Source organism: Aotus nancymaae, unplaced genomic scaffold, assembly GCF_030222135.1.
Source record: "Aotus nancymaae isolate 86718 unplaced genomic scaffold, 86718_ANA_hifiasm-v0.15.2.pri h1tg000014l, whole genome shotgun sequence".
Classification (NCBI taxonomy): domain Eukaryota; kingdom Metazoa; phylum Chordata; class Mammalia; order Primates; family Aotidae; genus Aotus; species Aotus nancymaae.
In genome coordinates this window covers 4,983,253-5,006,884 of record NW_026988425.1, presented here as the reverse complement: position 1 = coordinate 5,006,884, position 23,632 = coordinate 4,983,253, and the positions used below count along the sequence as shown (strand labels likewise).

General features: G+C 44.3%; 1 protein-coding gene across 1 annotated transcript in view; it reads right to left on the bottom strand.

Moving 5' to 3' along the window:
- ADAMTS16 (ADAM metallopeptidase with thrombospondin type 1 motif 16) overlaps nt 1–23,632 on the bottom strand; it is a 184,532-nt gene that overhangs the window by 115,454 nt on the left and 45,446 nt on the right. The window contains exons 5-9 of the mRNA XM_064375850.1: nt 21,409–21,608; nt 19,907–19,990; nt 17,600–17,759; nt 16,088–16,193; nt 872–1,009 (exon numbers count right to left, since the gene is read on the bottom strand). Of these exons, the coding sequence (XP_064231920.1) occupies nt 872–1,009; nt 16,088–16,193; nt 17,600–17,759; nt 19,907–19,990; nt 21,409–21,608 (688 nt within the window). The remainder of the gene's footprint in view (nt 1–871; nt 1,010–16,087; nt 16,194–17,599; nt 17,760–19,906; nt 19,991–21,408; nt 21,609–23,632) is intronic.

The window sequence follows — 23,632 nt, the reverse complement described above, 5'->3', positions numbered from 1 at the left end:
CTGCCGGCTGCATCCATTGTCCTTGAGATAAATGCAGGGAGATCAACTTTAGGGTCCAGAACACCTGGGTTCTACTCATGTGGCACAGATGGCTCTCTGTCACCTGAGCACATGGGTAGAGGCCATTTCTCAGTGTCCCTTGAACTTCTGGGAGGTCATATGAGTTCTTCCAGGAACACCGCCCTTGTCCTGCATACCCTCCTGTGCTCTCTATCCTCAGTGCCCGGATGGCTGCAGTGGGGAACTAGGTCTCGGAAGAGAAAAGACCACTAGGTCCTGGAGGAGGAAAGCCTGGGTCTCTGAATGGCTGTGTGGAGCAGAGACATGCCAATCCACACTGCACTGTAATGTCAGAAATAAAGTTTTGGCTTAAGATTTAAACCAAACATCAAACTTAAAGCCAAAGAGATTTGGAAAATAGCGTATAAACTAGCAGTCCTAAGAAAGCTTTATAAAGTTCCTCATTTCTCTGAAATTTTTAAATCTACAAACAATATTAGAGCTAGGTTAAGGTTTATATACACATATTTCTTCACCTAATGAGGAATACATTTAGTAAAATGAAGGAAAGGGAGAGAAAAAAGGAAGAAAGAGAAACAAAGAAAAAGAAAGAAAGGAAGAAAAAGAAAAAAGAGAAGGAAGAAAACTAAAAAAAGTTATGCTTTATTATTGTGTATAGAGATATGTACATATCCGATCTTTCTATTCACTTACTGAAGATTCCTAATTATAGAAGTGAGAATTGTAAAACTTAAGTCTTATGGCTCCCTTTTAGTCTCAAGACATTGATTTCCTGGGGCTGCTTGCACAGGATCTGGCTGACCAGGTAGTGAGCATCAGAGAACAGAAGAACAGCTTAAAGAGTTCTTACCTCAGAAATTTGTGTAGATACTGGCGGCTGCAGGGCGACCAGGAGAAGACCCCATTGCGTCCTGCCAATGTAGGGGACATGATGTTGCCCTCAGACTTTTTGCACATGTTTCCTTCTCCATCGTGAATCATGCCAAAGCTGTAAGAGAGAGAGAGAGATGGTTCTTTCAGAACAAAAACAGTTTAAATTATCTAATACACTCTGACAATTACAAGTCAAGACTGTGAGACTCCCTTACCCCTGTATGCTAGGCAGGCAAAAATAAAAGCTGCACCAGCTAACTGGTTGAGAATATTCACATGTTCACAGACAGTTTCTGAAGAATGGGCCATCCACTAAATTGCTTGAAAGTGTATACCAATATCAAAGCAGAGTAAATGTCCAGATGCCTGCATTTCAAATGGGGTGGAGGTGAGGAAGGAGACCCAGGCATCTGGAATTCCCTCCCCCTTGTCATCCACTGTGCAGTTCAACAGAAGAGAGAGCAGGCCAGCTGGCGCCTCCTGAATCTCCTTCCTGAAAATAACACGCTTGGTCTTGGGGAAACTCTCTGGAAGACATTATTTTATTTATTTATTTATTTATTTATTTATTTATTTTGAAATGGAGTTTCACTCTTGTTACCCAGGCTGGAGTGCAATGGCGCGATCTTGGCTCACCGCAACCTCTGCCTCCTGGGTTCGGGTGGAAGATACTATTTTTACTTAAAACAAGATCAAACCAGAGACCTTTTCACATGTGAGTCCTAAACCGTAAACCAGAACCCTTTCATATGTGATTCCTGAAACTGTAAACAGAGACCTTTTCACATGTGAGTCCTAAACTGTAAACCGGAACCTTTCATATGTGATTCCTAAAGCTATAAACCTAAGATTCTTCCACGTGTAACATCTAAACTATAAGCCTATATAAAGGCAGAACCTTCCTTTGTTAAATGAGCTGGGCTTTCAACAAATTACTGCTGGGTTTCCTGGTCGAATAAATGCTTCCCTCCTTTATTTGGTGTTTGAGAGATCTGTTTCCCAGGGCTGCTCCTGCTACATTTTTTTGTGCACGGGCTGGGAAGCGAGTCTCGGATAGCAGATGGTGGGAAAAAGTCTCTTAGGTGGTTTGCTTAGCCCTGTGGAGCATCCCTGCAGGGGGACTCCTGCTCGCTGGGGTGATGCATCCTGAGAGCGCTCCTGGGCAGGTATTTCCCTGGTGGAAAAGCCCCACCAGAGCAGAGCAGGGAGGCCCTGCAGTGCGGATCCACCCAGTGGCTGAACACCGAGGAGGAACGAGTATTTGGGGAAGTCTGGACAATTGAATTTGGTAAGATTGAACCCGGGAAATTAGCCCACCCCATTTTGGGTGGGAGCGTGGCCTGATCACCCATGGGTGCCAGATCGGCACTTTTGAAGGTAGCTCTCTCTGTAACTAACCTTGGAAGCTTTTGCTTATGATTTTGAATTGGAAGGAGAGCGATCGGATGTGTGTCTGTGTGTGTAGATGTGTCCAACCGGACTCATCAGTTGTGAAAGGTGAGTGAAGAAGCCTCTGGGCATTGTGAAAGGATTGAAGTGAATGTAAATTGGAGAGTGCTCCGTGCTGTGTCTTGCTAGGCAGAAACAGGAACTGCTGTTAGTGAACTAACATTCTCCTAACTGTGAGAATTGTTTCTTTGAAGTGTTAATATGGGTCACTCCCATAGCCATTCCAACCCTTTAGAAACCATGCTGAAAATTTTCAAGAAGGGATTTAGTGGGAATTATAAAGTAACTACAGCACCAGACAAATTAAGGGTTTTTTGGGAAGATTGGCCAGCATTTAGAGTTGATTGGCCCCAGAGGGGACCCTAGACAGGTCCCTTGTCTCCAAAGTAAGGCATGAGGTTATATACGGCGAATTAGAACACCTCGATCAATTTCCATACATAGACTCGTGTTTGCAGTTAGTGTTAAACCCTCCGAAGCAGCTAAGAGAGCAGGCAGCGACTGTTTTAGTAGCCAAGGGTCAGACTGCTAGAAACCACCATCCCTCTTGCCACTGAGAAAAGCAGACTCCCAAGGTTTCGGTCGACCCAGCGGCAGAAGAGTTTTTTGCCAATAATGCCTCCTCCGCCTCCTCCTCCTCCTCCTCCTCCTCCTCCACGACTCCCTGCCCCTGGGCCAGAAGCGTCAGCATCCCCACTAGGGCTGCACACCCCTAAATCCTCCAGGGCAGACAAAAGAGAGTGTGGAAAAACTCTGCCCATTGCTGCCCACTTCCCGGAGGGAACTCCCTCTCTGGCAGCCCATCTGCGACCCCAGGCCAGGGTGCAGATGCCTTTGAGAGAGCAGGGGTACACGGGAGTGGATGAGGTTGGCCACATGGTAGAAAGGCAGGTTTTCACAGACCTGCCATTCACCTCGGCTGATCTTATCAATTGGAAAAATAACAACCCGTCTTATACCGAGAAACCCCCAAGCTCTCATTGATCTACTGCAAACTATTATCCAGACTCATAACCCCATTTGGGTTGATTGCCATCAGCTGCTTATGCATCTTTTTAACATGGATGAAAGGCAGAGAATACTCCAAGCCGCTTCTAATTGACTGGAGGAGCATGTTCCTGCAGATTACCAGAACCCTCAAGAGTATGTCAGGGTTCAGTTACTGGGAACTGACCCCCAGTGGGATCCAAACACCCCGGAGGGCATGCAAAGGCTAATCCAGTACCGAGAAGCCTTACTGGAAGGATTAAAAAAAGGGGCCCAGAGAGTTACAAACATTGATAAAGTCTCTGAGGTTCTTCAAGGAAAAGAGGAACGCTCTACCTGATTCTATCAAAAACTGTGTGAAATTTACCGCATGTACACTCCTTTTGATCCTGAGAGCCCGGAAAATCAGCGTATGATAAATATGGCATTAGTCAGTCAGTGTGCAGAAGACATCAGACAAAAATTGCAGAAACAGGCAGGATTTGCATGCATGAATACTTCACGGTTATTGGAAATAGCTAACCAGGTGTTTGTAAACAGAGAGGCGGTGAGCCAGAGGGAAAATCGTAGGGAAGAGGAACTTCAGGCTCAGCAAAATGCTGTCTTGATAGCTTCACTATTAAAGGAGCGCCCCCAAGAGGGCAGAAAAAGGGGGGTTCCTGGAAAGCCCCAGTCTGCCCGCCTGCGCCCACAATGGGATCAGTGTGCATTTTGTCGAGAAGTAGGACACTGGAAGAAAAAATGTCCACAGTTAACTGAGGAACAGGATGATCCTAAGCACGAGGATCCAAATGAGCGTGAAGGGGCTCTGTTCAATCTAATGGAAGGGCCACTGGGCTAAAAGAGAGGAGGGCTGGACTCATATGCCCCCAAAGAGCCCATGGTCCAGATGACAGCCCTGTAACCCTCATCAAAAAAAAACAAAGCCAGTGTTGTTAAATATATTAAGGTGTTAAGAGAACAGACCTTCTTGTACTTAATGAATTGCCCCTGCCCCCATTCTGTGGTGAAACCTGTTGTGCAAATCAAGGGCCACTATCCCATTAAAAAGAAAAAAGACTCCCTGCAGCTACAACTGCCTCTGCCGGGGGTTATCCAAGCTCTCATTGTCCCTTGGGAAGGAGGGTGGAGACTTCCTAGCCGAAAGCAGAAGACTGATATTATCGCCCAGGCCAGTGCAGGGCTTTCGTGGCTTTGCACCCAACTCATACACGCAGTTGGGATTATTGTCAGCAGAGGATAGTTGGTTCAGTTAATTGGACTTAAAGAATACTTCCTTAGCATTGAATTGGCCTTGGAGGGTCAAAAACCATTTGCATTTCAATGGGAGAAACCCAGGAGCATGTGTAACCATTCAATACACCTGGACCCAGCTTCCCAGGGGCTCAGAAACTCTCTTGTCATCGCTGGGGAGGCATCAGCCTGTGACCGCCCCCTAGAAGTTTCTTGCTTGCATGCTGACCCCATATGCTGATAACCTTCTATTGGGACACCCCACAGCAGTCGGATGCGCAAACAAATGCCTTACTTCAGCACCTGGAGGGCTGTGGGTATAAAGTGTCTAAAAGGAAAGCCCAGGTTTGCCAAAAAGCAAATGCAATATCTGAGGCTCACCATCCAGAAGGGGGAACGCATCCTAGAAGCAGAGAAGAAGCAAGCCGCTTGCAAAGTGACAGAACCTGAGACTAAAAAGCAGGTGAGAGAGCTCCTGGGAGCGGTGGGTTTTGTAAATTGTGGATTTCCAAACTTCGTGATACTGGCCAAACCCTTACACAAAGTGACAAAGGGGGGAGGGGAGAAGACAAGACACCCTTCGAATGGGGCAGAAGCTAAAAGTGAAACTTTCGCCAGCCCTGACTTTGGGGCTAGCCGATTTTAACATAGCCTTTTCATGCTGTCAGAAAAAAAAAAAAAGAAAAAGAAATGGCAATCAAAGATTCTATCCTCAACTCTGGGAAGAATTTAAGAATCAAAGCACCGCACACAGTGGTGACTCTAATGAATACCAAAAGGCCTCATTGGTAAGCCTGCCAAATACCAGGGCCTGCTATGTGCAGTGGTTGTACAAGCCTTACATGAGACCACTCATTTAGGTCAAGAGTCACTTGAAAAGATGCTGGGCCGGTACTTTTACAACTCACACTTATCAGCCTTGACCAAAACTGTGGCACAGTAGTGCATTCATTACATGCCAGCAACACAATGCAAGGCAGGGTCCAAATATTCTCCTGGCATTCAAGCTTATGGAGCAGCTCCATTTGAGGATCCCCAGGTAGACTTTACTGAAATGCCCAAGTGTGGGGGACATAAGTATTTGTTGGTCCTGGTGTGCACATACTCTGGGTGGGACCAAAAGGGCCCATGAAGTAACCCGTGTGCTGCTTCGAGATCTTGTCCCTAGGTTTGGACTGCCACTGTGCATCAGATCAGACAACGGACCAGTATTTGTGGCAGATTTAGTACAGAAAACAGCAATGGCCTTGGGTATCACCTGGAAACGGCACGCTGCCTACCGACCTCAGAGTTCCGGAAAAGTGGAAAGAAAGAACCGGACTATCAAAAACAGCTTAGGGAAAGTGTGTCAGGAAACAAGATTACAGTGGGTGCAGGCACTTCCCTTGGGGTTATTCAAAATTAGAGGCACCCCCTCTAGGAAAACAGGATATTCCCCTATGAAGTCTTATACCACAGGCCCCCTCCCCCACTCTGGGCACTCCTAGGAACTCCTCGGGAGTGGGGAGAGATTGAGTTAGGATGCTAGTTACCAGCTCTAGGGAGAATTGCTCAGGATACTTCAACCTGAGTAAATAACAAATGTCCTGTAAGCCTTTTTCTCCCCAGTTCACCCTTTCTCACTAGGTAATCACGTGTGGATAAAGGATGGGAGTACAGCCCCTCTAAAGACCTGAGCCTGACCACTCCCACAGCTGTGAAGGTAGAAGGAATCCCAGCCTGAATCCACTACAGCCGTGTAAGAAACCAGCAACAGCTGAGACTTAGACCAAGGCAAGGACTGCAGAATCACCTTAAAAAGCAAAACAAGCCTTGCTCCAGCCACATCCCGGAAGCTGGCTGGTCCACGTACGGCCGAAGCATGAGGAGATTCATTGTGGGACTTGTTCTTCTTAATATTTGGACTTGTACAGTAGGAACATTAACTAATTCTAAAGAATGCCCTCAGTATGTACACCAGGTAGGGCATAAAAGTTACTGCCATTCTCTTGTCCTGCAGTTCTTATAAATGTACAGGGACACAAAAGGGAACCTGTTTATACAATGGTACTCAGTATAAGGTGTGTAATCCATGAGATGGACAGGTAGCTGTGTCATAGGCATCATTAAGCCCTCTTTCTTCCTATTATCTGTTAAGACAGGTGTGCTGTTAATGTATTCAGTCTACTCTGCTAGGGAGAAAAGAAGCCTAAAGATAGGAGAATGGACAGATGGTAAGTGGCCACCAGAGAGAATTATTGAGTATTATGGGCCAGCCACATGGGCAGAGAGAGGATGGCTTATAGGGATACCAGACCCTATTTACATGCTCAACTGAATCATCCGGTTGCAGGCTGTTTTGAAAATACTCACTAATGAGACAGGCAAAGCTCTGTCCCTTTTAGCCCAACAAGAAACTCAAATGAGAAACGTGATTTATCAGAACCCGCTGGCCCTAGATTACTTACTAGCAGCCAAAGGAGGAGTCTGTGGAAAGTTCGATCTAACCAACCTCTGTCTGCACATAGATGACCGGGGCAAGCAGTGGGGGATATTGTGTGAGACATGACCAAACTGGCACACGTGCCTGAACAGGTGTGGCACGGATTTGACCCTGAGTCCTTATTCGGAGGTTGGTTCTCATCCTTGGGAGGATTCAAACCCCTCATCATAAGCGTTATCATAATTGTAAGGCCGGTGCCTCCTTGGGAGCCGAGTGGACACGCCCCTCTCTCTCTGTCTCTCTCTCTGCGCCTAAAAACTACGTCATCATTCTGAGCGCATTGCTCAGCATTTGCCCTCTCCACGAGGACTCCCCCTTTCCCATTTCCGCATTCCAATCTCAGCCCTGCACCCGCCAGAAATTTTGAAAAAGCCCGCCAAGAACCTGCCCTATAGTAGCCCCCCCGTACGTTCTCGACCTCATCGGTGCTCACTCCCTTTATACCCAATGGAAATGCCCCCGCTTTGTTCACCTAGCCCATCTCCAGTCTTTTAATAACCAATAGAACTACCTCGTCTTTGTTTCCCCCGTAGTCAATCAGCTACCTCTATTCCCTATAAAACCCCGTGCTGCAAGAAGAGAAGCGCGACTTCTCTGGCCCCTTCCCGGACCACAGAACCTCGCCTGGGAGCCGAATAAATTGGCTTTTAATTTCCTCACTCTGGTCTCTGTTTCCTCATTGAACTCGGTGAGAAGTCTAACAATAATAATAGGCGTTTGTTTGTTGCTCCTTTGTCTACTCCCCCTGTTTCTTCAGATAATTAGGAGATTTATCACTACTGTAGTTAGCCAAAAAATGACATCACAAGTATATTATATGAAACATTATCAGTTTCTTGGGAAAATCTGGAAAGTGAGAATGAAAGTGAGACCTATCACTGATATTATAAAATGGTGAGGGTCTCGGCGGGGGGGGGGGGTTAGGAAGGAGACCCAGGCATCTGGGATTCCCTCCCCCTGTCATCCACTGTGCAGCTCAACAGAAGAGAGAGCAGGCCAGCTGGTGCCTCCTGAATCTCCTTCCTGAAAATAACACGCTTGGTCTTGGGGAAACTCTCTGGAAGACACGATTTTTACTTAAAACAAGATCAAACCAGAGACCTTTTCACATGTGAGTCCTAAACTGTAAAGCAGAACCCTTTCATATGTGATTCCTAAAGCTATGAACCTAAGATTCTTCCACATGTAACATCTAAACTATAAGCCTATATAAAGGCAAAACCTTCCTTTGTTAAATGAGCTGGGCTTTCGACAAATTACTGCCTGGTCTCCCAGCCGAATAAACTCTTCCCTCCTTTATTCGGTGTTTGAGAGATCCGTTTCCCGTGGCTGCTCCTGCTACAGAGGGACTTGGGATCTTCTTGATTAGGCTAACATCGCTCTGTGTTGCTTCCTATACTCTTTGCTGCTCGGCAGAATTGTTAGAATTTCCAGGAGTGTTCCTTAGAAATATAGATGCCAGACTTCTACCCAGGAATGGTTGACTCAGAAGAGAGAGAGATCCTGGCATCGGAGCTTTCCAAACAAGCTCTCCAGGTGAGTTGGATACTCACTGCAATTTGGAAACTACAAACAGCTACTGCAACTCATGGTGGGCTGATGTTCTGTCCCTACTCCACCTGGGGATGTTCCATCTCAAAACATTGGGCCTGCACTGCTAGAGGCTGTGATGGGCGGGCAGTGCCTGGCCTGAATCCCTGTCTTTTTGGAGAGAGTAGTTCCACAGACACCCAACAGGCGACTATGGATGCAAGTACTTGTGGGTGTCATTTGAAGCAGCACAGGTTACTTTCATGTGAAAACCACACCACTTTGGAGATCCGTAGCTGGCTCAGACTACAGGAACATCTCAAGCTACAGCGGCTGTAGGAACCCTTACTAGAAGCCATCGGAGGTGTTCAGATCCCACAGTGCCCATCACCGGTCCCTTAATAACACCTGAGGCAACTGCAGCCCTGCACCTGTGAGAATCACCTTTCCCAGGGCTACTGCCTCCCTCACCAGCCAGTCTGCCTCATCTTCTTAACCTGTGAAAGCTTTGCTGTAGGGGAGCCTCGAGTGCTCTCAAGGCTCATTTCAATGATTCCATATCCCAGGAGAACAGAACATACTTCCCCGGGAACTCTTATGGCTCTGAAGACCTCTCATTAAGGTAAATACACTCTCGAAGAGGCAGTCCACTATTGCCGTGAATGTTTGGCCCTCACCCATTGTGTGTATTCCCTGAGCACGGGGTCCCAAGTGGTGAGATGCAGAGAAAAGGGGGAAGCAAGAGAGAGAAAGCAAAGAAGGACACGGTGGTTTCTAGACACGGTGGACTAGAATTCTGCTGCCGAGAATTCCATGAAGAGTGGACAGAAGGTAGTGGGGACAGCAAGACACCAGCACAGGGGAAAGTCAGCTCCAAAAGCTGATATGGGGTGGAGGGACTCGGGATCTTCTTGATCCTAAGAGGAATGACAATCCTAAGAGAATCTGTACTTGTTGCCTAGGCTGAGGACACATTTGTCTATTTAACGGCTTTGCTTAGAGCTATTTAGTAGCTAATTAGTATATTACTAGTAAATACAGTAATTAATGTTGATAAGCCTCACCATTTTACAGCTATTATGGTAGGCTTATAGCCTATATTTTAATTTAAAACTCAACACAGCTCTATGAGGTAGCTTTAATATAAAGGCAGCGATACTGAGGGCCGGAGAGTCACTGCATCCCAGGTTGCAGAGTCAAGGCTACAACCTGGACACTTTGATGTCAAAGCCTAGGCAGGGTTTGTGTAACTGTAACCTGAACATGATTAAAGGCTGTATCCAAGGAAATTGGCCGTGCAAATCCTGCTGAATTTCTGCAAAAGTCCTGATCAGTACCAAGGGTGATGTAGATCTAGTCGTTTTAGCCTCCACCCATTCTCTGAAGTTCTATTAAAGGCAACTAATCAAAGCCAGGGTAACCACATGGCAGAAGAAACGTGTCATGGCTGTGAAAAAGATTCAGGCTGAAATCCCAAATGGGAGGGCGCCTTAGGGAGAAAAGGAGGGACACAAAATACCAAACTGCAGTCCCCTGGCTGGCGCTTGAGCTGCTAATGAGGAGGACACATTATGGTCCCGAAATTGACCTTCATACGTTTCCTACCGCTTCTGCCTACATTCCTAAGGAATTCAAAGTCCACAGTGTCCCAAGCCAGGGGAAATCTTGGTCTTACACTTTTACGTTTAAAGTATTTTCAATGATTTTTTTTTCTAGTATCAAGTCTCAAACTCTGAGAGGCATCAACCTTTGAGAGAAACACAGCACAATGTAGCTACCCAAGACTGCAGTGTTACTGTTCTAATTGGCATTTGGGTGTATTCTAACACATTTCCAGGTGATTCTGATGCCCACAAAAATCTCAGCACCAGTATTTCACAATTTGTTTCTCCAATCACTACCATGCTCGCATTTGTAATGTAATGAATGCCAGCAGATCAGCGTAAAAGTAGCAAGCAGTGATTATATTTAATACGAACATTAATAACGTCACAGAAGAATGAATAGAACACATTTTGAAGATAAGGTTGCTATTTGGCAAACAAGGAATATAACTGCTATTCAAATTATGCACACCAGAGGCTGTATCTTGCTCCTGTGCACTATGGTACTTTAAAGTGGTGATCATCGCATTTGCTAAAATCATAAATATATTTTATCTTTTTCTCTTTACTGGTTTGTAAGTTTCTAAAAGACAGAGACTCCTCTTATCCATGCCCCACTGCTAGTGAACAAGACAGTATGTAACAGGTTTCTACTCGTGTTTGTTGAGTGAAGAAGGGATAACCTTTCCTGCCATAACACTAACTCAAATACCCAGACATAAACCTAATTTCAGATTAAATTGAATTTGGGAATTATATTTCAATGTCATGCTTTTACTGTCTGCTACAATATTTTTGAGTGATTCAATTACTATTGGGAAGTATTTGTGTATTACTAATGATATAGTGAGAATGATGAGCAGCCAGCCAAGTGTTCGTAGAAGCTGTGTCACTTATTTCAAGCCATTCAGACAGTAGTGGCTAAGGACGTGAGATATTTTTCAAAGGAACCAAGGGCCAATGTTATCTGATTGCCAAACTCTACCCTTGGCATAATGATGGTGACCACAGGTAGGACTGAGCAGCTCAGAGTCCTGACACAGGCTTCATGCAGGCATCTGGAGCAGCACAGCTCATCTGCTATGACAGGCAGAAGGCTGAGCTGAAGACAGCAGTTGCAGGGAACCGAGGGACCTGGGCAGGGTAGATAATGGGAGAGCGCGTGGGCTGTGGAGGTGCAGGGACCTCAGACAGGGTCTTGGCTCCATCATTCACAAGCTGCTTGATATTGAGCAAATTACCTGACCCCTCCCCCCACCAAGCCTCAGTTTCCTCATCTATAAAATGGGATAGTAAGACCTTTCTCATAAACTGTGCAGAATACCTGGGACTGTGCACATCACAAAGGCAAGTTCAAAACTTCTATTCCCTCTATGATCCAAACGTGGTCTTGGTCAAATCACATAATGCCTAAGTGCCATTCATGGTAGCTATGCATGTGTATAGGAAGGTCTGGCCAAATATCAATGGATTTCGAATACTCGTTGGACACAGAAACAGACAAGAAATCCTAAGAGGAATGACAACTACTAAAATTGGTAAGAACTGACGCTCTGACCTACCACAGCTCCCGAGAGAGCAGCCTGACAATCTCCAGTCCTGATGATGGTTAGAGGGGCTGGCTTTCTCCAATATTCTTCAAGTCTTTAAAAATCACCAGGTGCCTCCTTGATGCACTAGAAGAGGCCCAGACTGGTGACAGCACAGCCACAAATTAGGTGGATGCACATGTCATCATCTAATACTGAAAAGGGCCTCACCAGTGACTGGTTGAGCTGAGTGGTATTGGTATTATCAAGCTTGCGAGTAGTGACATCATTGCTGCTTGCTGTTTCTTTTTTTTTTTTTTCTTTTTAACACGGAATCTCACTCTGTTACCCAGGCTGGAGTGTGGTGGTGTGATCTCGGCTCACTGCAACCTCTGTTTCCCAGGTTCAAGCAATTTTCTGCCTCAGTCTCCCGAGTAGCTGAGATTACAGGTGGCTGTCATCACGCCTGGCTAATTTTTGTGTTTTTATTACAGACTGGGTTTCACCATCTTGGACAGGCCGGTCTTGAACTCCTGACTTTGTTATCCACCAGTCTTGGCCTCACAAAGTGCTGAGATTACATGAGTGAACCACCGCAGCCGGCCCAATGCTGCTTCTTCTAAGAAGACCTCCCTGATTGTCCCTGTGTGGGCTCCTGTAATACCAACAGTTCTCATTACTTGATCTGTTGCATGGCATATCTATATATTCTTTTCTCTTAAACTGTCGAAGGTCACAGATCACTATTCTTTTTGTAGACTCCTACGCAATGCTTTGCTGTCAGAATGCAAACTGTGTCCAATGACTGGGACCATAAACTTGGGAAAATGCAAGAGACAGACTGATGAATAACGAACTTTTGAACACAGTTAGTACGTTTGTTTTAATAGCACCTCAGTGGTCTCAAATGATAATGCAACTTAGCTATTTGAGCCTATTTTATATAAGTGGAATGCAGCTCAAATAATGCAACCTAAATTACACCTGCATACATGAGCTACGGAGCATACAGTGCTCTATTGGTTTTGCAGATGGGAAACCTAGGTAAGAGCTAGGTTTCTGGACACTCCCTGGTCACTATCAGACCGTGGTAGCACCGTGCTGATCTGGAATCTGAATCCCAGAGCCCTACCCATCAAATGACATGACTTCCCTTAGCAAATGGGAATTTTTCAGATGAATTCATGCACAGATGACATATTCTCCCAAACGTGCAGTTCAGCCCTTGTTATATCTGTGCCAATACTTCAGCACCTGCATTAGCAAACCACATGTCCTGTGCCAAGTGATTTAACGTAACTGGGAAACTCTCTTTGTACCACCGGCTTAATACAAATCTTGATTCAATCCCATATACCACAGGAGAATACATATCTCAGTTCCGGTTCCAGTCTCCTCTCTTTGCTTTCCAATACAAATCCAAACACCTGTTCTTAGTAATTTCTACTTTTCGGTCACATTCCCCAGCATAAACTGCATGATATTTTGAGATTAAAAAAATGAAATTTAGGAGGACAAATTGGATGGACACTAACTGAAATCTTTATTTGCATAAACAGTTAAAAACGAAGTTTTTTTTCCATGCTTGAGGGCGTGGAGAAGTAGTCCTTCATCGCAAATAATGTCCTCGGAAGGTAAACAGAAGTGAAAAAGTAAAATTTACCTTCGAAGCAGGATGTTTTACATGTTTTCTATAGTAGAAGTCATAATAGATATAGAATTGCTTTTTAATTTTTGAAGTACAGAACATAAAAAGTTGACTGCTTGGAGCTCATTGTGCATCAAATATATTATTCCTTCCTCCAAAAATAATACTCACTAAATAAATGAACTGAACAAATATGTTTGTCTTCAGTTTAGTTCAACTAAGATTCATGGAGTTTTATCACTGAGTCTCACACGTCACAGCTAACAGCTCATGTGAAGTGCTCGCTCCTCACCTGTCTCTTGCTCATGCCCTGAATTACTCGTTCTCCTCACTCCATTCATACGCATTTGCTGAATACTTCACATAGTCTCCCCTAAGTGAAGGCAACGGAAGGGACTGTCCTGAGTGGTCTCGATGGTTTGAGCTGTATGTGAAATTGCTCGGTGAATTTTACAAAAAGTGCTCCACAAAGAGCAGATACTACCATTATCATGACCACTACGACTATTACTATTAATGCCAATCATTTTGGCATTTAGCACATGATAAATACCTACGTTTCCTATTTTCTCAACATAGAAGCTTTTTCATTGACAAGCTCCAGGTTCTCTGTCTCAGAGAACTTGAAGAAGTCCGGTGTTCAAGAAACATCTGACACTTTCTGGCAGTTAATCCTAGTAGCAATGGAACTCTCCTTCATCCACATGCAGGGCTTATTTTTATTTTTTTGATACAGGGTCTCATTCTGTTACCCAGGCTGGAATGCAGTGGTGCAATCTCAGCTGACTGCAGCCTCGACTTCCTGGGCTCAGGTGATTCTCCCACCTCAACCTCTCAAATAGCTGGGACTACAGGTGCGCACCACAATGCCTGGCTAATTTTTTAAATTTATTGTAGAAATGAGGTTTTACTATGTTGCCCAGGCTGGTCTTGAACTCCTGGGCTCAAGTGATCCTCCCACCACGGCCTCCAAAGTGCTGGGTTTACAGGCATGAGCCATCACGCCCAACTGAGCTTCTTTCTTTATTCACATCTACGTTCTGACTTTCCAGAAAAAAACAAACAAAAAATCAGTTTTTTCTTGTTTGGAGAAAATCTTTTTCCAACTACACCCAATTTGGGTGAGGAGAGAAAATAGTAAGAATTGACTTCTAAGAAAAATAAATGCCAACACTGATACGTGTGTGACACGGAAGACTGCCTGAGTGCCTTGTGCTGGATGCATTGCGTTTAACTTAGTTAATCTCACCACCTGCAACGGCTGGTGCTGCCAATGCCCTATCTCAACTGCTGATCGAACGTTCACTGGCTCGGCCCTCAGTGACTTAAATATTTCTTGCCTTGATTGTTTAATTAAATTCAGGTATGGTTCAGAGGACAGCAAGGGCCTCATGTTGTTACAATAATGAGAGTTTTTGAAGTTTTAACTCTAGCAGACTATGAAAAATACAACTATGATTCAACTGAAAGCTTTATAAAGTGGCGGTGTAATTGTCTAAGCAATGAAATAGTCAATCATTACCTGCAATGATGAAGGGATCAGTAATAGGATATGAAGCCTCATTTTTCAGGTCATCAGTTCACACACAGCCAAAGCATGCAGAACCTTCGTGGAATTCCATTAAACACAAGCAAATGTATATACACACGTACACATACATGTATGTGTGTGTGTGCGTGCATGTGGGCACACACCACACACACACACGCACGCACTGCTTTGGACAAGCCTGAGACCTCGGTCCATTTTCCAGTAATGGATAAGTCAACTTTGTAAAACCACAAATCACAAACACTTGCCTTGGTTTTCCTTTTGCCAATAAAATCAGGTTGAAAATTAAAAAAAATAAAAAATTATAATTCCTGGTTGTACATTTTTCTAGGAGAAATTTCAAGTATTGTTTCAGCATAGCAAGACAATATTTGCATTCCATCTGGTGGTTCTGGGATTAATTAGGGTGATTGCAGGAAGTCCCCAGCGGCTTGGACAGCAAGTAGGCCCTCGAATGTTTTATTTAGTAGACAGTACTGCAAAGTAAAGCAGCTCACAGAATTGTTAGCCTCAGAAATTTGATTACGAATAATAGTTTCCACAAATAATTGCCGGAAATTGTCCAATACACACACACACACACACACGAACACAAACATGAGGGTAACAACAGGAAGCAATGGGAGGGTTGACACTGCACTTCATCATTTACAGCAGCTCACCGTGGAATGAAATACTGTGATCCTCAATCTTAGGCCCAGGTGTGTACAGGAGTGTCAGAGAAACCCCAGGGACTTGGACGCATGTACATTGTTGTGGTTTTGAAATGTGCATAGCCTGAGCAACATGGCAAAACCCCGTCTTTCCAAAAATTACAAAAACTGGCCAAGCATAGTGGTGCGTGCTTGTAGTCCCAGCTACTTGGGAGGTTGAGGTGGGAGGATCGCTTGAGCTAGGAGGCAGACATTGCAGTGAGCTGAGGTCATGCTGCTAAACTCCAGCCTAATTGACAGAGTGAGCCTGTCTCAAAGTAAATAAATAAATAAAAATAAAATTCGCATGATGGGGCATACAGAAACAAAAGTCCTAAGTGACAGCATTTTATAACTGTCAGTGGCATTCTCGTGGGATATATGTGAATCCCCTTCATGGACTTGACTTGATGAGTCAATATTTCTATGGAAATCATCCAGTAAGAGAAAAACTCGGGGTGCCATATTCCCATGGAGATGCACTTACTTGTGTCCAGACTCATGGGCAATGGTGAAGGCCAGTCCAAGACCTGTATCTTCATTAATCGTGCAGCTGCGATATTTACTACACATTCCACTTATGGGAGCAAATCCTATGAGGCACAAAGATCAAAAGTATATATAGCAGTGTTGTAATAATATAAAGCATGGTATAGATATATATATATTCCCTACCCCTTAGTGAAATTTAGTTCTTATATTCATATGGGGAAATATGAAATGGGAAACAGACAATCACAAGAAGGGCACTTGATAAAGTGGGAGAAGGAATTCTATTCCAGGGAGCCCAAGGACTCTGTATTATGGAACCAAATTCATGGTTCCTGGTACAAGCTCTAACTGGGGCAAAATAGAAAGGGGAATCTTTTGCAGATGGAGGAAGGTTCTTTGCCTTATTCTAAATAGCTATGTTTGCAAAAGACCGAGTGAAGAAGTGTTGTGGAGAATGGGTGTGTTGGGAGGTCCTCAAGACCACCGTCAGCTTTAATGATTCACATTTGTCATACTCACAGTTATTATTTAATATGGCAAAAGTACACAGGGCAAAATCAGCAAAGGGAAAACACACGGGCAGAAGTTAGGGGGAAACAGGCATACATGTCTAAGAGTCCTTTCCCAGCGGAGTCTCAAAGGATGTGCTTTCTTCCTCAGCAATGAGTCGTGACAATGAAGGTGAATGTTGCCCACCATTAGAAACTCAGTGTCCAGGTATCATAGGCACCCACTGCCCAAAGTGTACCAAAGTTCCAGACCCTCAGGAGGAAACCACATTATTTGTACACACAATTTAGGCACAGTGAGCCACTTGTAGGAGGTAGGGCAGTGGGAATCATCCCGCAACCTGAGTTCTTGGAGGCCAGCCAAGCAGCAGCCTGGTAAGCAGGGCTGTCTAAGGACAAGCAGCCAGGACACCACGTTAACGCGTTTTTGCACAATAACACTAACTGCTATTAAAGTGCATCTTATCTGAAAGTTTTTATAAATAAAAACCTTCCTCCCTAAGAACTTGGGAAGAAATGGCAAGTTAGAAGAAATATTCAGGAGACTAGAAGTCACACCCAGTCCTGGAAATGTCTAAAACATTGCTATGATTGAGATGTAGAGAGAGGAGTGAAAAAACAGGAAATATAATATGGCTGTAGTATCACCGCAAATACTCATCAACGAACTCTTTTCATTACATAATGAGGAACCCTTCCATCTATCCACCCCATTCTCACAAATGGTAAACATGGAAAAAATTATTATGTTCGAAGAGATAGGAATTCTGGAATCTGTGAGTGACATTTCCTTGTTCAATAATCACTCTTGATGAATACAAGCATACTTGTGTTTTGCTAAAGTCTATACAGGGAAGTGAGTGTACTGTTTACACCTGCACTAAGAAGCTGCTACTGCCTATTAACCAGAAACAAGGGCAAAGTTACTCTGTACTCAGTGCCACCACCAGGGGTGCACACTCCACACGTGGTCCTCACACTCTGCTGGAGGGACTCACCCAAAGTGTCGCAGGGCTCATTCTTCCAGGAACATATGTCCAGACCAGTCAGTAAGATGGCGTGGTCATGACGAGTCCCATCTTTCCCCATCAATCCAGACTGCCACTGGCAGAAGCTACTTAAGGTGTGGTCTGCATGGTGACTTATCACCAGCCCTGGCTGTGCAAGAGACAAGGACCAAAGACCCCAGTATAAAGAAGAGAAAACACGTTATAACAATGCCTTGTCATCACAGCAAACTCTCATTGACCTGAATTTCAAATACATGGATGGATCTGGATGGCATGTGAGCTGATGCATCTATTTTATGTATTATATAAAACCTGCACAGAGCCACTGCAGACATTTGGGGACGTTTCTCTAGTTCCACACATAAACAATTGAAATGTATCTGACCAATTCTGAGTGCATGTTCAAATCCCCGAGAAAGATTACTTCTGTGCATAAATTTTTTTGTGTTCAAAATCTTTGGAAAACACTTTTCAAAATTAAGTCACAGAATCATGTATACATGGCTTTGCATATACACATACAAAAACACATCTAGACAGCGATACGTTTATGTTTATCTCATAACCAAGTTAAGCAAGCGAGATTTCCACTAAGTAAGTCTTTTAATGTATATCATTACAGTGTTAAATTAAATGCCTTTTCTACAAAGGCGGTATGTTTCTGAGAGGAGGCAGGTCAACTGGTAACGCTTTGTTTCTGGAAAATAAACTGCAACTATGAAAGGAAACTTTGCAAGCCATATTCAACCTCCTCTATCTCTATCAAGTTCTGCTAACACAACAGCGAAATTACAGAGTGTAGAACACTGGAACTCTTGGGAACCGAAGAATTTGAGATGTAGGAGGAACATGCATCAGACCAGGCTGCACCAAGTTATTTGAACCTTATTCACAGGCATGCTCTATTTTCACAAGGCTGGTCAGACAACAACAGCTTGAATTACCTCAACGTCAGGACGCTAGCTTGTTTAAAGCTTTCACTGTCAGAATGTCACATTGAAATTTTTGTATCTTAGTTACTGAATATGTTTTCTCCTGAAAAGCTTATTTTCTTTCTCCAGAAAGTCAAATATATTGAAGTTAAATGCTACACATAAACACGGGGGCATGCCTGACCATCTTTAGCAGGTGATTTCCAGGAAAACTGCATTAATTAAAGTTAACACAGGTGTATGATCAAGCGATAGCCTCGCTTATTCTTTGCAGCTTGGATGAATTCCAAGGTGAAAATGTTTTAATACAAGAAATAATTAACCTGTCACCTGAGAAGCCCTGCGAGTTCAGCAACCCCCTCCCCGACTGCAACCTCACACAAAAGACAATGAGGTGGTATCTTCCCTGACGAGTCAGACTAGAATAGCCCTGCCTACACATTCCCCGACTCTGCACAGAGAAAGAGCAGCACCCCAGAACTCTACAACGAAGGCATCTTAGATCTTATGAATGATCTCAGATTTCATCTAAAAAATTCTTTGTTTTATAAATTAAAAAACTGTGGCTAACGGGAGACTCTGAAAAATGTGAGCCAAGGTGGAGCTGAGGCTGGGCACCTGGCTCCTGCCTAGCACCCACCCTCCTTTGCCCAGTTAATGATTAGCTCGGGGGAAAATAATGCCTCCCCATCACTTATGTCAGGAGGTGTTCATGTCCATCCACACTGTGAACGGACCACCTCTATGCATTTACGGGAGGTCCCAAATGAAGGCAAAGGATCTTCAACCCGCTGCTACCAAGATCTGCGTCATCTGCGTTTTTGCATGCAGTGAGAGAAATGCACTTGACAGTCCACAGAAATCTTAATAAAAACAAACATCTCAGACTGCAGGTGGTGAGGGTTAAGAGCTGGGAGATAATAGAGTAAAGCAATGAAGGGCCACACGGTACAATGTATCTTCATGGCCACAAAACATGTTTACTCTTCTAGCAAGAAGCAGAAAGGGCTCCTTCCCACTGGCATCCTAAAAGCTCATGATGGCTGAAGAGACAGTTTGTGCCACGTATTCCTAGCGTGTCCCACCTGTACGTTAAAGGCAGCTTTTACATGCCATTTTCTTATAAGCCAATTAAAGGCAAATTTCTTACCACTTCTGCACACACACACAAAACCCTCAAAAAAATCCAAAAAACATTTAAAAGAATTGAAAAGACATTCATTTGCAGTCGACACAAAATACTGAATACTTTTTACCCTCGAGAGAGAAGAACCCAGAGAACAATTATATTAAAGAAGAAAGCATTATTTTGCATTTATTTTTCTGGGAATAGAAAGAGTAGATAAATTCAAAGATAAACTACCTGTTCGTCTTCTAGAAGAATCAGACCTACAATTGCAATGTTGATGTTTCCTCCTATTGTTCCATCTTTGAATAAAGCAGATACCTGAAAAAGACGGGAAATCCATGTCAGCCCTGTAAATGGCATTTCCCCTCTACCTACTAGTGGGTATAGAATCCAGCACCCTTGATATTCAGTGACAGAGCAATGTTAATGTTCTTGTATTGCTAGGCAGAGAGATATGTTAATCATATCACTGTAAACAGCTGACGTTTTGGGGGGAAATGGGGTCCACCTCTTCCTGTCAAACACGCATGAGAGGACCACGAGACCTGTGGGTTGGCCAGCGTTCTTCTTAGAAGATCAAGAGGATTTTTAAGCTAATCATGATGACAACAGAAGCCAGTCACTTCTCAAGCTCTCTTGGGATTCCAAGAGGATACAAGAAAGTGAAAGAAAAAATCGTGGTAACAAGATAATGAGAGAAAGACACAAATATTAGAGATGACAGACCACGGAGGTGGAACTGAATGATGAGAGTGGCATTTGGGGTGGTGCAGGAACAGTGTGACTACCGTGAAAAGCAACCTGAAGTGATTTGACACTGAGGTGCAGAAATATTGGAGAAGTTCTACAGAATAGAGGCAAACACTTCCACACATCAGAGCAGCTTGTTGAGGACAAGGGGGCAATGCCTCAACCCCGTGCAGTGGGAGGGTGGCTCTATTTCACCACCTCCTCAGTTTCCTGGGAGACCATCGCCTGAATGGTTCAGTCTACCAGAAATGACACTAGCCTTAGTCATCATATGCCCATCATGGAAAGATGGGCATATTCAGGGGTACTCTGTTTACTGAGGCAGAAGAATGTAAAGACATACTTTTTAAATACTGTCATTAAAACTACTCTTAAAAATGCACTTTAGTGACCCAAGATTTTGTCTTCTGTCATCTAGATTTCATGTACATGAAATGAGGCTTAGTACACCTCTGGTCACTCTTCAATGATTAATGCAGCTGCCAATTTGAGACACAAACACATTTTACCTGAGGCGATATTCTAAAAGGTTGCACTTTTCCCCTGTTTTTGTAAATAAAATAATTTATATTCAGCATTTGAACATTTATATTTCTAAAACGCTGGGCATTTCTACAGAGCCATCTAAAACAATCACACATCTAATGCTGATCATCAGATTTACTGCACTGCAGTGACTCAGCATCCCCTTAGAGATGTCTAGTAAACAGACACCAGTAAACCCAAAACATCTCACAGGCTTACAGAGACTTACACAGGGGGTCAAAGGATTTTTCCTATTTAATTATTCTCTGAAGTTCTGAAAATGGCTCTTTTCATTGGAGTATAAAAAACTAAAGGAGTTACTACTAATAAAGTATTTCTCATCTATGAAACATAAATCCAGAGGTAACAAAATGGAAACACACACACACACACACACACACACACGCACCCCCTATGAAGTGCAATGACACAGGTGGGCTCAACTGGAAGGACGATCCTACCATGTTGAGTATCGTTAGCACGTAGGTGGTGATATTTTCATGGCCATGGCTTAGCATCATCTTCTTGTCTACCACCACCAGGGTCTCCACGTTCAGTTCTTCATTTCTATGAGACTTCAGAAGAGAGCGCTTATGTCGTAAGCAAGACTTATACTCGTCTGGCAAGATGAAGAGGTCTTCCTTGGGAGGCTGGGGCATGTCTATGGAGGGACACGCAGAGGGCAAATGAAGGTCATCACACAAAATCAGGGGCGTAACTTGTCACAGAGAAATGTGGCCTCAAAAATGAACGCTCATGATAAAAACCACATAATCTTTAAAACCTTGTGATGCAGAAGCTTGTGTTAAAGTAGCACACTAAATTTAAATAAAATTCATGTAGTCTAGGGCTCATGGCTGTATTTCCCTTTATGTAATTCCATTCTAATTTAAAACAGCAAGAGAAGGCGCTTTTTTGCTCTAAGTCCTAACATCTAGCAGCACAAGCGTTCAAAGACTTTAGGCATAAGGATTTGTAGAACAGACTCCTCCACAGACAAAGCAATGGAACAAACAATGACAAGAACACGGGCTGGCTGGCTTGCATTGTTTGCCCACTTGAAGACATTTAATGACTTGACCATTTTTAAAGTTGATTTCAATGGCTGGACACACAACTAGCTTGTCTAAATTGTTGCCAGTGGATTATAAAATGCTTGAGGCAGCTCCACTTCACTGCAGAGCTTAATCTCCTAGAAAGTACCATAAATATTTACCTAATTTGATTAGAAGACCAAGTATACACTTTCCTCTTGAAGTAATCCCTTTAAAAATATTTTTGGCATGTATAATTGTCACGTTAACACTATATTGAAAACAATTAGGCTTAGTGGATGCCTCAGAAAATGTGGTTAGAATTGTTTCATGTGAAAGTGGACTTCAAAAAGCCCATATATTTAGGTGGCGTGCACACAAAATCTATGCAGACTGTATTCACGGAGCACGCTGTAAGCAGATGCTATTTTGTTTGACTGGTACAACCAACACATTTTATTTTCCTTCGCTAAAATACTTCCAAAACTAAATAAAGCCTTTGGAGAATAATAAAGACACCAGGTCATGTTTACTGAGCACTCATCATTTGCCATTCATGTTTATGCAACGCACACAGGTGTGACCTCCTCCCTAGGAGATGGCTCTGTGTAACTCCTGCCACCTGCACCCAGCCTGAGCACGGGGTTTTGAGGATGAGGTCATGAAGGGAGAGGAGAGGAACATTACATGCTCACAGCCCGTCCCTCAAAAGCGTTGGAATCTGGACAGTGTGGTCCTAGAGCTCTTGTTCTTACCACCAGTGGAAAAATGTCTTTAGGATAAAAACAGCATGTTAGCGCAGGGCCCAGCGGCTACAGGCCCTCAATATCGGGGACAGGGGTCAGAAGCACCTCACGGTGTTGATCTCATGGGCCTCGGCTCTGAAAACCCCTCAGCAAATGACTGCCCCTCAATGTGCAGCTTGCAACATTGTCCCCAGAGCACACGGGACCCAGGTGCACATCCACCATCGCCTGAAGGGCCCACTCATCAGCCTGAGGTCTAACCTCACTATTGGTTTTCAGCAAATCAACCTGCCCCTGTGTGCCCTTTTCCACCAACAAATGCCTCAGTGAACACAGAAAACGGCTCCCATTTCCTGAACCGGAGACCCTAATAGGAAAGAATCCTTGTAAGTGTGAATTCCACTGAAACAGAAAAAGACTGCCCCGACTTTGAGGGAAAGTCCAAAAGCCTCAGGGACAACATGGAAATATCAATGCACAGATGACACAGGGCCTGGAGAATGTGTCTGTGCACAGTTGACACAGTGCCCTGAGGGAGCGTCCACGCACAGGTGACGCAGTGCCCTGAGGGAGCGTCCATGCACAGGTGACGCAGTGCCCTGAGGGTGCATCCATGCACAGGTGACACAGTGCCCTGAGGGAGCGTCCATGCACAGGTGACGCAGTGCCCTGAGAGAGCGTCCATGCACAGGTGACGCAGCGCCCTGGGGGTGCATCCATGCACAGGTGATGCAGCGCCCTGGGGGTGCGTCCATGCACAGGTGACGCAGCGCCCTGAGGGAGCGTCCATGCACAGGTGACGCAGTGCCCTGGGGGTGAGTCCATGATCAGGTGACATAGGACCATGAGGCTGCACGCTCCAGTGGGAAGCAGTGCTGTGGATTCTGCTCACTTTTCTGGTGCCA